We start from the raw sequence: 14,724 nt of genomic DNA, 5'->3' as shown, positions 1-14,724 counted from the left end.
GCGTTCCCTTCATGGGCGATCTTTAAGGAAAAGATTCGCGCCATGTACCAGCCGCCGAACAACGAAGTGTTGCTTCAGGCGCGCTTCTTTGGGGCGCGACAGGCGAAGCGATCTCTGCAAGAGTATGTGCAAGAGATGCGCTCGCTGTCGGCGTCCATAACCGTAGGTCCGATTCCGTAACACATTAAGGTGCCCACGTTTATGAACGAACTACGGCACGGCCCATCGCGACAGGCCCTTTTCAGAAAGGTGCCGTCGACGATGGAAGAGGGAATCCAAATTGCCTTAGTTGAGGAGCAGTCCTACAACAGTGCCTCGGCGACAGCTTGGTATAAGCCGTCGGCCGAGAGGACAGATGCCACTACTGTGGAGTTGGGCAATGCAGACGTGGTCTGTTATAATTGCGGCAAGCGTAGCCATATGATGGCTCGCTGCTATGCCAGGGTCCCTGCTGGGGGCAAAAATGCCCAGCAAGAGGACTCCTTTCCCAAAGGGCGATTGCAAGAACCAGCGTGCGAGACGCATGAGTTCTGCATCGACCACTGAGGGGTCGGGAAATGCAGGAGCGCAGTAGGGACGGGATGCCCTACTGACGCGGACTCTGAAGCTTCTCGAGGGTCAAGTCTCGCGACTGACCTCGGATCTTTATTATTTCCGTGCAAAGGCTCGTCAGGGTTATGAACGCCTGAAGACTCGCTTGGACATCTTTGAACGGATAATTCTGAGAGAGCCGCGTTGCTCGCGTGATGTCCCTCGCTCTACAAGTCCTATTCGTGGTGGGAGGCATCGGTCCGATAGTTTTTACCTATACCGTCCTCCTCACCCGATCGGTGCTCGATACCCAGTCGTCGTCACCATCGGTCTCCTTAGCCAGATGGGGATATGTGACCTTTTTTGGGTCTACTTACCGTTTCAGACGACCCACGTAAACTACGGGGTGCGTCTTCTTATACGGGGGAAGGGTGAGCCTATCATTAAGATTTCAAACCTCTTCTACCACCGTAAAGGGCCCAAGGAAACGCGGCAACAACTTCGTGGTACCTCCAGGTAGCACAGAAATTGCATTTTTAGGTAGGGTAGCAGTACTTAATAGTACTTTTTCTACTCACTCTTGCTAGTTGCTAGGCTTTTCGATGATCAAAACTAATTTGAATATCAACTTTTTCGACCACTGAGCGCCTGCATACGCAATTTAAAGTGACTTGCGTGGTAATTCCCTTAGAAACTTAGTACAAATGGAATGCTTCGAATTACTTAAAAGCTCGACAATATGCATCACACAAAAATAGCAATCAGCATTCGAAAGGTATCGTACGCTTTTGCGTTTGATCGCCCGTCCTTGTCATCTAATAAAAAGAAATTTGTAGCATTCAGGTACAATTAAATGAATAAAGTTGTCAGTTTAAATCACTAGTTGCCAACCAAATTTCAATTTTAAAAGGTTGCTAAGCGGTTGAGCATGTTCAAATGGGAGCTGTTCCCAATACGGACGGGTATAGAGCTCGGACATCGCGGTTAGTGGCGTTTCATGTATCTGAAGTTTTCTTATGCGGTGGGCTTCATTTTAATTACTATTAGATTGACAAGACGAGAAGTATCTACATTTTAAGGGAGTTTTTTAACTTTGACAATATTCAGCTCATACGCGTTTCAGGCGGTAAAAATAAGCTCACTGTATTATCCAACCTTGCGCTAACGTATTGTTTTGCAGCTTTATTGCTTTATTGCTCACCGAAAAGGTACCCAACGATATTCAGAACCAACCTTCGGGCTCTACTATAAAGCTTGTCGCGGCTGAAGCGGTTAATACTTTTTCATAATGTAATTTTTCTCAGAATCATAAACACCGTCTGAATTAAGAAACAAAGGCGATTTATTTGCCTGACATTTTTTGCCTTTTTAAAAATCTTACTTCTGCATTCGGAGAAAAAATGCTTTTTGATGTGCTTAATACAGCGCGGCATTCTATTCGGTAAAACGTACTACCCCGGGTATGTAATTTACCACACTTGTGCCTATTTCGTGTTCCTTTTTGTGTGTTATCGCACACGTAGCACCATCACAAAGTTAAACCGTCCGCCATGTTTGCGTCCAAGTTTAGCTACAAGAGCGCGCAGACGCGATTTAATCTGCTGCTGCTCGAGGACGGCGAGTTTTTTCTAGATGTACGTCTCAATCAAAGCTCGCCGTTCGCTTCTAACCGTCTTCTGTGACAGGATTTCAGCGTCCATCGCTACTTAGAGCCACATCCCGACACGCATCGGTACCATAATTGTTTTTCTCATAAATTAGTGCATCGCAATAATTGTACTAATATACGCATAAATGTTTCTTTTTGAATAGAAAAGTACAAGGACGTCTTAAAATGGGCACTCGAGGCTTTTTTTTCGAACCCCAGGATAGTAATTTACCCATTTTGCGTTTTTTTTTTCGCGATATGAAAGAAATGCCTATGGCAGAATTGCACAATCATCCGGAAGCAGGTGAATGTGCAATTCTCTTGGCTTTTACAGTCTCCTCGATCGTAGAGATGAAAGAGCGAGGTGTTGACCATCCGTATGTATCCAAAGACACTCGTGGGAATGCTACTGTGCCGGAAAAGTACCTCTTTTCTCTACTGCATTCGAAAATGGACGAGTTTTTAAAAATCGTGCGACCAATTTGGACACTCGCGCATCAGGACAGTGTAATGAATAAAGTAGATGAAGAAGCGTTGCTCGCGCCTGTATTATCCCCACGACAAACGGATCAATTCGATTCGAGTTTATTAGTGGATTTTCGAGAACGTCCGTTATTATTGAAAGGCAAATTCGTTGATCGCATTGTGCCCTTACTTAAATATCCAGGGTGCCTCATGCTCACGAATCAACGTCTGTACTTCCAGCCAGCGCAAGTAAACAACGTGGGGGACCCTGTCTTGAATTGGGCCTATCATACGATTGAGTATGTATACAAACGCCGTCATATGCTAAAACAATCAGGACTCGAATGTTTTTTGAAAAATGGCGAAAGTTTTTTCTTTAGTTTTCGAAATCATACGGATCGCGACGAAGTGTATGCAAGAATGGTGACCCAACCGGATTTAAAACATTTGCAAGAAACGGAGATGATTGAATTGATGTTGCGAAGATGGCAACAGCGTGAAGTCTCGAATTTTGAATACCTTGTGTATTTAAACAACGCTGCGGGTCGGACAAAAAACGATTTGACCCAGTACCCAGTATTTCCTTGGATATTAAGCGATTACGACAGTCCGTCAATTGATTTAAGGAGCTCTGCCGTATATCGCGATTTATCAAAACCCATTGGTGCCTTGAATCAAGAACGACTGGAGTTTTATAAAGCACGATACGACGCCATGCCTCGAGACATGGAAGACGAGGGACTACCACCTCCTTTTCTCTACGGAACGCACTACTCGACGCCAGGATACGTGTTGTATTACTTTGTCCGAATGGCACCCGAGTACATGTTGTGTCTCCAGAATGGCAAATTCGATGCCCCGGATCGCCTTTTTCAAAGTATTTCAAGTACCTGGAGTAGTTGCAATACCAACCACGCAGATTTAAAAGAACTCGTGCCTGCGTTTTTTGACGAGTCGGTACCACCAGACGAGTGGCTTTGTAATGGCAAGAATCTTGATCTTGGCACGACGCAGAAACTCACGAGGGTAGGAAATGGATCTTGGGAGTTGTTTTTAATTGCGTCTTGATGCTGAAATGATTGTTTTTTTTCATACTTGTAGGTTGGGAACGTCGAGCTTCCAGCGTGGGCATCCAGTCCCTCGGACTTTGTTCGAATAAATCGAGAAGCGCTTGAGAGTGAGTATGTGTCCGAGCATCTGCATGAATGGATTGATTTGATCTTTGGGTTTAAACAGCGGGGTCCTGCCGCAATTGACGCCAATAATCGTACGTGGCGCGTAGACTTGTTGCCATTTGGTGGGGGTTAACAGGACACTTTCTTGTAGTCTTTTATTATTTGTCGTACGAAGGCTCCGTGGATCTCGAGACCATTACAGATCCAGTTGAAAAGTGTTCGTTGGAAGCACAGATACAAGAATTTGGCCAAACTCCGACGCTCTTATTTGCAGGAGCTCACCCTTCTCGGAATGACCGTGGCAACTCGATTGTTTTAGCCACACCTGACGTCGTTCGACCGCTCGAGAAGCTAAAATCGACCGGATTTTTGACGTCGAATGAAGGCAACGACCAAGTGTTAGAGGAGATGGAAACTCCCGAGCCTCCAACGTACGATGAGAGTTGTGACGAGACAGGAACAGGCCATCGCCGCGGTAGGTTTGCGTTCCGAACACGCTCGTTTACTGCGGTTCCAAAGCAAGCTCAACGATTTGTTGGAGGCCTTACGGCACAAATTCGTCGACGGATGAGTGTCGAGTCGTCTCCACGATGGAATTGGGCATTTGGGACGACTGGCGATGCGTCGTTGTGGGCTCCGTCCGTGCATTATATGCTCCATACGGGGTACGTTGATATTGCCATTAGTTTGTACCTTGACAACTCACTTGTGTCATTGTAGCGAGGTGACGTCCCTCGTGTTAGGAAAAGACGGTCGCGCATTGTTTTCAACCTCGAAAGACGCAATGTTTAAAGTTACGGCTACACTAGATGGTACCTTACGACGTACCCTCATGTGTAACCTCGCGCTTTCGTGCTGTGATGTCTCGCCGGATGAAAAGTATGTGTTTATCGGGTCGTGGGATAATTGTATCTACATGTATTCCATGGACGTCGGTCGTGTGATTGATCAAATATCTGCTCATGACGACGGACTTTCGGCCATTTGTGTCGTGGACGATCGCGTCTTGTCAAGCTCGTGGGATGGCTCGATTAAATTGTGGCAATATACCCACAAGGGCCTTGCAACAGTGCCATTGTTAACGTTTATGGAATGTGAAGAGTCGGTTGTGAAACTTTGTGTCGGGTCAGATGGGGTCGTCGCGGCTGCTGCCACAAAAAATGGTACGTCATGATTTATAACACTACGCAAGGTTTTTTTTTAGGCATTAAACAAATCTTTGTAGGACTCGTGTACTTGATTGATTTGCGCACGTGCGAATTGATTCGTAAATTAATTGCAAGTCCAATTCATCAGGCAGAAATTTGTGGCTTAACATTCTGTGGTGGGACCTCGACAATTGCGTGCATGACGACAGCAAATGAGCTGTCTGTGTACCACACAGATGGTACACGGATCGTTACAATTCATGTGGCTGTAGAGGGACTTATTCGGTACATTTTTGTTTTTCTTTATTTTTGCAATGGAGAGGCACTATTTAAAACAATCTTTGGTAGATCGTTTGACTCGGATGGGGACGTTGCCGTTGGTGGCACATCAACTGGCAAGCTCCTATTCTGGAAGCTGGATGAGCCTCTAGGCCGTGAACAGGTACTGGAGATCCCAGACGCACATACTCAAGGCATCTCGGCTCTTACAGTGAGTACGTACGGCTCGGCACTGGTCTCGGCATCATGTGATGGAGGGATTCGGATCTGGCAATTGCGCCGCAAAACAGCTTCTCGTGCTCGTCTTCCTGCCTTCTTTTAAGGAGCTACGCAACGCGAGGTCGTACACGAATTCCGCTTGAAGGACTTTGGGGACATTTCAAGCTGAAATGTATAAAAATGGCGATGGTTTTTTTCTTAAAATGGTTTTGTAGAGGTTCTAGTTACTTTATCACATATTCAGTAACATTATTTTGCTTATCTGAAAACATATGCATGATGTTCGCTTTCATTTTCTTACATAAAATTGAGTTATGGCCACCCCACGCCCACACCAGCACCTCGGCGACGTTGCTTGGGGGAAAATGCCCAAAGTGGTACGTGCAGTATCCTTTCCCTCTATTTATTCTACGCTTAATTCCCAATTTGTTAGAACGGCGAGCTATTTGCACTGACATACGGCTCGCTGGTCACACAACTTATTAAGGACTTTGAGGATCTTAAAGTCGTGAATCAGCAGCTCGACAAAATGTATTGCTGGATGCAATATTTGTAGCATTAAGCTTGGCCACATAATATAATAGAATATGGGTGATTCAATATTAGGGGCTATAACATTGGTGTGCGGCTCGTGGACGAGTTCTTGGCCAAGTCTGGTGTGAGCCGTTGCCAGGATTTTAAAGAAACGTGTGACGTGGTCGCCAAAGTAGCGTTTAAGATGTTTTTAGGTATCAATGTCGACGTTTCCCAGTGGAATGCAACAAATACTGCTTGTAGTCTGCTGATCTATGACAACCCGCTCACAGGTAAGTACGCGTTTTCTTTAGTATTAGAGCTTGAGCTAAAAAATCTTGTGATTTTCAATTGAATTTTAAGAATTTGTGGAGCTACCACCAAGCGCATATGGTGTTTTGTGGTATTCAAATGTCTTATGTGGTGTGCTGCGTGGTGCGTTGGAAATGGTACAAATGCGAGTGGAAACAAAATTTGTCAAGGATGTGCTGCAGGGAGATGAGGTGTCCGAGATCCGGTGAAGTTTCTAAATATTTGCTTTTATTGGAGTGAGAAAGGTATTAATGGATGGACCCATGTGCGCTTTATTTAATGATTAGGGTGGAGCTAAAGGGCATGATTGAAGAGACCATGGGGGACGAGTACAAAGAGGACTAGCTGTGGCGATATGTGTGTCTAATGTGTATATTTCGATTATACTAGCACAAATGTGATTGCATAAATTTTGGTACTTTTCTCTATTAGTTGCCCTCTTACTGTCAATTAGCTCTGTAATTTCTTGGGACTAAAACATCTAATCTGTAATCGGGTACACATCGATTGGAGAACCGTTGTTGTGGTACATTTACTTTATGGGCAAAATACCCTTTTATCCAATTTTAAAGAAGTGAGTTACTTAATTCTCATTTATTATGGGTAAGAAATGTGGTCGCCGCCAGAGTAGAATTTTAAGATTTAAATAATTAAGCAAAGTGCAGTTCCTCTTTTGATCTTAAAGCATTCAGTGCCTTCCTAAGGCTTGCGCATTGATCTCTTTCTAAGGTATATCCTCTTGGGCACTAGTTGCCACTTGATTCTACGAACCCCTGAATCCCTTGAACTAGAATTCCTTAAGCTTTAATAGCTTGTACGACTCCCTGAGTTTTAAAAACCATTAGTTCAATAGAACTAAGTGACTCACTGAGTCTGAAAGTCTCCCTCTGACTTTAGGAGCGAGGTAGCTCCGCTACACCTGGTATTACTCGTTGTCAATCTACTCCTGAGTCTTTACAAGACTAATTTCTCACGAAAATGAAAGAGGTTCAGAATTGTTAGAAGCGCAACGCGCCGCTTATGACAAGCTTAAAACCTTATTTGGGCTTGAGCACGTGAGAATTATTATTTCCCAGGGACCATAGGTCCTACTTCCAAGGCTTGAAGCCTTTATGCGGTACGAAGCCTCCCTGATCGCTCAGGTACAGGACCACTTAGCGGCATCTATGCCAACCCGGTACATCTCTGTAGCTGACTCAGAGCCGAGAGCTCGCCCTATAACTGTAAATGTAAAGAAATTTGAGGGAAAAGAGGGAGAAATCTTTCTTTTTGGATTAAGCAGATGGAAATGTCCATTATTTTCGCCTTGTTCTTAACAGAACGGCAAAAGGTAGCTATGAAGATTTCCAAACTTGAGGTAGAGCCATGGAGTGGGCACTATCGTGCAGCACGTCCATAAACGACGCTTTTTCCTTATGGGCTTCGCTGAAACAGCAAATGACCAGCATGTTTGCACCGCCTGATCAGGCTTTTTGCATGCGAGCACGGCTCGACAGGGTATAAGAACCTTATGGGACTTTGTCCAGGAGTTGAGAACTCTCATTGCATCTATGCATCAAGACCCGGTGCAAGAAGCAATTGTAGTGACCATCTTTATGGGGAGTCTCAATGAGGGCGTTGCCCGGACGGAATTGTTCAGATCTCATCCGGCTACGTTCGAAGAGGCAGTTGCCATAGCGCTACGCGCCGAGTTTGACTTTATGTCTGCTCGCGTTAGCACGCCTGTCTACCGAACAAGCTCTTTGGGCACATGGGTTCCGTGTAATAGAGCGGAACCTATAGATTTAAGCCTCGTTGAGGAAGGAGAAGAGGCACTTCAAGCTGTGGAACAGCATAAGACCATCCGTAGCTTGCTAGTCGCTCAAGCGACTGTAAAGGGCTTTGATAAGCCGTGGTCAATTTTAATTGACTCAGGAGCGTCTTGCAATTATGCTCGACGCCTTTCCCTTGAAGGAGGTCAACAATACGATGAGGCGCATAGAGCGCGTTAAGATGATACAATCACTGTTCGCTTAGCGACTGGGACTCGTGTCACTATTCCAAAGTTCCATTGAACTTAGGTATAAAGTTTCTGGACTTTTACAGTATGGAACGCTGTCTCGTCCTTGATTTGGATTCGAGATATGATCTCATCCTTGGTATGGCCTGGTTAGAACACCATGAGCCATGGATCGATTGGAGGCTAAGACCTTAGGCGCCACGCGCAATGTTCCTAGCAATGGAAAACCCGGGGACGTGCATGTCCCGGATCTATGAGGCGTATTGTCTTCACTCTAAGACAGGATGGACACGAAGCGTGTATACCCTCACAAAGTGAGACGAGTGAGCAATTGCATACGCTTGTAAATTGTGTAACCGGTAAAATTGAGGGGGGGGGGTTAGCGTTGCGGCAATATCTTCGTTACATGCTCTTTTAGAGCTAGCCGAAATGTCTAGTAATAAGTGCGGCTGAGCCGTATCGAATGGCGACCTTTCTGGAATAGTGGTCATTCGACCAACAAATGAGTTAAACTCATCTTCACTTCTAGAACGAAGCTGTCCTGGATGACACAAAAGCTGCACTTAGTGCGCGAAATGGGTCATCGATCCTTAAAGATTCTACGGATCCCTTTTTATTCCTTCATTAAGGAATTCCAAGACGTGGTATTTAATAATCCACCATCTGTTCTACCTCCGGATAGAGGTGTTCGTCATGAAATTGACTTGGTTCCGGGAAATAAACAGTGTGTCACAAAACAATGGCCTTTACCAAGGGAGCAGTGTAACGTCATTGACGATTTCTTCCTTGCTAAGCACGAGGCTGGAATGGTACGAGAGAGTAAATCTCTTCATTCGACACCGACATTTGTGTCAACAAGCCAAATGGTAAATGGCGCATTGTACATGCTTACAATAAACTTAATGCTGTCACTATACCAGCACAAACTCCCATTCCTAGAAACGGTTAGCACTCCAAGCGGCATGTTATGGGAGTGGCTGGTTAGTATGCCACAAGGGCTTTCCAACGCCCCGGCAACATTTGATCGTCTGGTGACGCAACTGTTTTGCCTTCATCGAGGTTACGCACAGACTTATTTCGATGACATTTTTGTCCATAGACGTGTGGAGCAGGGTCAGTCGGATATGGACAACCATTAAGACCATTTGCGAGCAGTGCTCGAGTGTATGCGCACACATAAAATGCGCAAAAATGCATCGAAATGCATTTTTGGCGCAGACGAAATTCTTTTTTTAGGATGCTTAATTGAAAAGCGGGGCCTTTAGAGCCAGTAAAATTACTGCCTTAAACCTGACTTAGCTATTCGAAAAAGCCATAGTAGATTGGCCGGTTCCTAAAAACCAAAAGGATTTGCGTGAGTGGCTGGGTCTTGCCAATTATTTACACAAATATAGCGAAAAGTACGCTGATATGGCTAGGCCATTATCTAATCTCCTTAAAAAGGATACAGAATGGTGCTGGACTAGCACCGAAAATAATGCTATTCGAGCAGTTAAGGATAGTTTTATCCATGACCCGATTCTGGCACTGCCAAACCCAAATTGGCCTTTCAGTGTCGTCTGTGACGCATCAGATTTTGCCATTGGCAGTGCTCTGTTACAAACAGATGTTGATGGGCATGAACGTGTTTTTGAGTTCGAGTCTAGATGGCTTAAAGCTGCGGAAAAGAACTACCCAGTTCATGATAAAGAGTTACTTGCTATGAAGTATGCTCTTGTCAAATTTAGAGTTCATCTGCCAGGCTATAAGCCGTTTGTGATATACACAGATCACGCGTCATTACGCACGGCGACTAAGCCGCCCCATCTCTCACAGAGAAGGGCTCGATGGCTATCCTTTTTCGCGGAATACAACTTCGAGGTGAAGTATAAGCCTGGCAAGCAGAATAATTTGGCCGATGCGTTATCACGCAGACCTGATAATGAACTCTCTCATTTAACGACTATCATGTCGCCTATTCCTGAATTCATCCGTTTGGCTTACGCCAAGGACGAACAGTGTGTAGCTCTGCTACGAGCTCTAAAGAACTCTGATTCAGGTATTAAATTGCCGGCAAGTTTGCGTGCAAGGTTACATCGATTTTCTATCAATAACAACCTGTTGCTTCATTGCACAGACAAGTGCTGAGCCACTTGCGAGCCTTCCCGTCCCCATAGGTCTGGGAATCCATTAGTATGGATTTTGTTTTCGGTCTATCGAAAGATTCAGCCGGTAACCCCCGTATATTGGTCTTTGTTGACCGTTTAAGCAAAATGGCTAACTTAGCGGCCGTGCCGGATTCCATTGATGGAGGGGGACAGCTAAGCTGTTTATCGATCGCGTGTTTCGACAACGTGGTTTGCCAGTGGTAATTGTCTCTGATCGGGATCCCCGTTTCACGGGTAAATTCTGAAAATTATTTTCCGAGTGCTTAGCACCAGATTGGATATGTCCACTGCGGACCATCCGCAGACCGATGGTCAAACTGAACGTGTCAATCGCGCCATTGAAGACATTTTTCACGCAGCATGTGTGCTCAGACACCCAAGCGCTGGAGCTCAATGCTCCCAGTGGTGGAGTTTGCGTTAAATAATGCTGTACATGCCTCTACAGGCTATACTTTCTTCTATGTAAAAGTTCTTACCAACCCACGCGCTCCATTAACGATACCACTGCGTGGTTCAGGCTTGGTGGGGGAGAATTAGCCGATAGGCTTGCTGATATCAGCCCTCTTACCGTTCGGAAACAAGTAAGCGAGTTTTTCGCGACGCGATTTAGTGTCTTCAGACACGTAAGGGATACGATGGCTGATAGCCAATACAAACAAAAAGAACAAGCAGATGCCAAAGGCAGAAACTGTATTAATTCTTATATGGTCGGGACCGAGTTTGATTAACGCTAAATATCTACCTACTAACTTGGTTCCGCGGTCTTCAAGACCAGATTGCGCCCGCGCTATATTGGACCATTTACGGTCGTGGCCAAGAAGGGCCTAGCTTATACGCTAAACCTTCCAGCAAGCTTCATACACACCCAGTGTTTTACGTTGGCTTGCTTAAGCCATATCGGGACCCTTCCCACGTGGACTTGAAGGCGCTTGCGCCAAGACAGGCGGTCGTGCCGCAGATTGTTGCATCCTCACCAGGATGTCCAACTGGCCTTCTAAACGAGGTCGTTGACGCTTCAGCATAAAAAAAACGGTTCTGAACCGCCTCAAAATAGCTCTCAACCCAAGCAAGGACCTCACGAAGAAGTTGTGCCTCGTGCCGTAGAGCTTCAAATGCTTAATTTTGGCCCAATCCCGCGCTGCTTGATGCGCGGGAAAACCTTCAGTTTAATGTGGAGAAACTTACAAAGCGACGTCGGCGTAAGGGCCAATACCACCCCTCTTCTGAAAACTCTTCGGTATTCGAGGTACCTCTCCGGCAAGATTGCCCGTATGCCGTTGATATTTTTGAGCGCCAAGCTCAGGGTCTACTCGCGTCAAACAACGCTTCCCACCACTAAACTTTGTGTGGTTAAGCTTGCGGCTACAAATACTGCATCAAGCAATACATTTTGTCGAGTTGCTGATTCACGACTTTGAGATCCTCAAAGTCCTTTATCAGTTGTATGGCCAGCGAGCTGCAAATAGATCGCCGTTCTACCAATAGAGACTTATGTATAAAATAGCTAGAGGGAAAGGATACTGCACGTGCCCCTTTGTGCATTTTGCTCCAAGCAACGTCGCGAAGCGCTGGTGTGAGCGCGTATACAAACCAATTAACAGCTGCAAAAACAATTTTATTTTTTTTATTTTTCCTCTTGTAGGTATTAATAATTATGTAACGTGGCAAGTGTGTTTTTTTTTTTAATTTCCAGCCGCCCCCGGGGGGGGGTGGTGGTAGTGCCCACAGTAACTTTGCGATTTTCCGGGTCCGAGGCCGAGACAAGTTACCTATCGTTCCACACTAAGCGCCACGACGTAGCGGCCCCCTACCCAGCTCCCGGATCGTCCATTACACCTCCCGGCGCCGGCCCCAGCGGTGGTACTAGCCGAGGCTCCCTATCATGTTAAACCCGTGACCCATCCAGGCACTGCCCCGACAGGAGGCTACTTGACAACCACATACACCTCGACGCCGTTGCCCCTAAGCTACCGACGTCGGTGGCGAGTTTGTTGGGATGCTGGTATCGGTCGACGAAGAGCGCTTAAATGTTACCAATATTAGTTTAATTATCTCAGCCAAGATTAGTGACGCGCTTTTTAGCGTAGTAATACCTAGATCATGTAAAGTGATTTATTAATCTATTATATTTGATAATTACTTCGATCAGTCAACTATTAAAGATTCAATTATTGCAAATTTACATGCAGAAGCAGAAATTAGCTGAAAAAACTAAACGACGGAATAGATCGAGTAATTTGGCTTGCCACATCACGCGCCATGTCTTCGTCGGGACCTTAGATGCTAGAAATGTCATAGTATCGTTGAATGCTCTCACAAGCACCACCGCTCTCTGCCACAGTCGGCAATGCGTTACTTATTTTAAGTCGCTTCACGGGACATCTAAAGTATGGGAGCTCGATCTGGGCATCAATATCAGTAGATGATTTCTCCAAAACCGCTTTAATCACATTGAACCCTCGCTTTTGGATTATTGGTGACTGCTCTGTGAAAAAAGGGTCGAATTGTTTTATTTCTAGGAGACCCAGAAGAATATCTATATTTTGTTTAAGTCCGTAAGAAGTGCTATTACTGGGTCATTAGCGCGCAAATCAAGTGCGACCAGCTTCAAAAATGCTTGATAGATTTTTTTTCAATTTTTTTTCCTTTCAATGAGTGTAACGGGCTGAAGTTGCCCCTATGTTACACAGTCCCCGTTAAGTACAATTGGTGTACTCAAGAAGATGGTCAATTACTGAGTAATAGTGATTAGACCCAACACTCGGGTGTGGTGCACATTTATGACTAACCCTTGTGGATGTGATGCACATGGGTGCATCCACATTAGGAGGGATGACGCCCATCGTCATCCGTGATGACGGCTAGCGCCATCGGTCACGCGAGGTATCTATAAAGATACGCTCGCAATACATATTAAGTGTTATCTATAGAGATATCATTTTAATTGGTAAAAATAGGTATTTGTATTTAATTCTATTGAATATAAATTAGTCCGAAAACTACTTGGTAAGTGCGCACGAGGAGCCGGATTATTGCACCCGTGACGGCACTTAACCAGAGTACTTAGTGTGTTGGGTGAGGTCGCTTGCACGCCCACCACAACTACCTCACTGCACGCAAGAGAAGCAGGTTTAACCGCTTCCTCGCTGTGCTAGGGTGTGTGTTCAGTAGAGCGTGGCCGCGTTTTGACGTGCCCGCACATGAAATCCTTCCCACGACCCGCATCTTTGCGTGTGTGCGTGAGGATGAGCCTCAACATTGATTGGGCTCATTTTCCCCACCTCTCCGAACATCATCGGGAGGTGGCTGAGCATCTGGCGCAGCGACTTGGTGAACAAGCCCTGGCCAGGCTCCTGGGTAGTCCTCCTGAGCAACATGTTGCTCAGTTGGAGCAGTTTGAGGCATTCGTGCTCGGACAGCGGAGGGCCGCGTCCGAGGCACAGAGCCTTGCTGCGGCGCAGTCCGTCACTCAGACTCAGGATGAGCTGAGGCATGAGCAGGCTCGGAGCGAGGCTCTCAACAGGACTGTTGAGATGCTCTCTGCCCGGCCGCATCAGCCGAGGCCCATTCGGATGGACCCGCCCAAGTTCGATGGAACTGCGGCGCACACGATTGTCCACTGGCTTTTAGCCGTGGAGCAATGTGGTGTCGCCCAGCTCATCGAGGACGACAGCCGGATGGTGTCGTACGCTATGTCGCATCTGCGCGGTAAGGCCTCAGAGTGGGCTTACTCGGCGCTTATGGCGGACAGAAAAGCGTTCCCCTCATGGGCGATCTTTAAGGATAAGATTCGCGCCATGTACCAGCCGCCGAACAACGAAGTGTTGCTTCAGGCGCGCTTCTTTGGGGCGCGACAGGCGAAGCGATCTCTGCAAGAGTATGTGCAAGAGATGCGCTCGCTGTCCGCATCCATAACCGTAGGTCCGATTCCGGAGCACATTAAGGTGCCCACGTTTATGAACGGACTACGGCATGGCCCATCGCGACAGGCCCTTTTCAGAAAGGTGCCGTCGACGATGGAAGAGGCAATCCAAATTGCCTTAGTTGAGGAGCAATCCTACAACAGTGCCTCGGCGACAGCTTGGTATAAGCCGTCGGCCGAGAGGACAGATGCCACTCCTATGGAGTTGGGCAATGCAGACGTGGTCTGTTTTAAATGCGGCAAGCGCGGCCATATGATGGCTCGCTGCTATGCCAGGGTCCCTGCTGGGGCAAAAATGCCCAGCAAGAGGACTCCCTTCCCAAAGGGCGATGGCAAGAACCAGCGTGCGAGACGCATGAGTTCTGC

General features: G+C 46.4%; 1 protein-coding gene across 1 annotated transcript; it reads left to right on the top strand.

The window, feature by feature from the left end:
• Nucleotides 1-2,081: 2,081 nt before the first annotated feature.
• On the top strand, nucleotides 2,082-5,865 carry CCR75_001890 (uncharacterized protein; the record flags this gene model as incomplete). The annotated part of the gene is made up of 7 exons (XM_067959991.1): nucleotides 2,082-2,165; nucleotides 2,217-2,263; nucleotides 2,344-3,670; nucleotides 3,746-3,911; nucleotides 3,995-4,484; nucleotides 4,540-4,982; nucleotides 5,045-5,865. 7 exons carry the CDS (start codon nucleotides 2,082-2,084, stop codon nucleotides 5,566-5,568), a joined length of 3,081 nt encoding a protein of 1,026 aa, XP_067816823.1. The 3' UTR covers nucleotides 5,569-5,865.
• Nucleotides 5,866-14,724: the final 8,859 nt, after the last annotated feature.

The sequence above is a fragment of the Bremia lactucae genome, linkage group LG4, assembly GCF_004359215.1.
Source record: "Bremia lactucae strain SF5 linkage group LG4, whole genome shotgun sequence".
Taxonomy (NCBI): domain Eukaryota; phylum Oomycota; class Peronosporomycetes; order Peronosporales; family Peronosporaceae; genus Bremia; species Bremia lactucae.
Note: the sequence above shows the minus strand (reverse complement) of the source record. Positions and strands in the feature narration are given on the sequence as shown.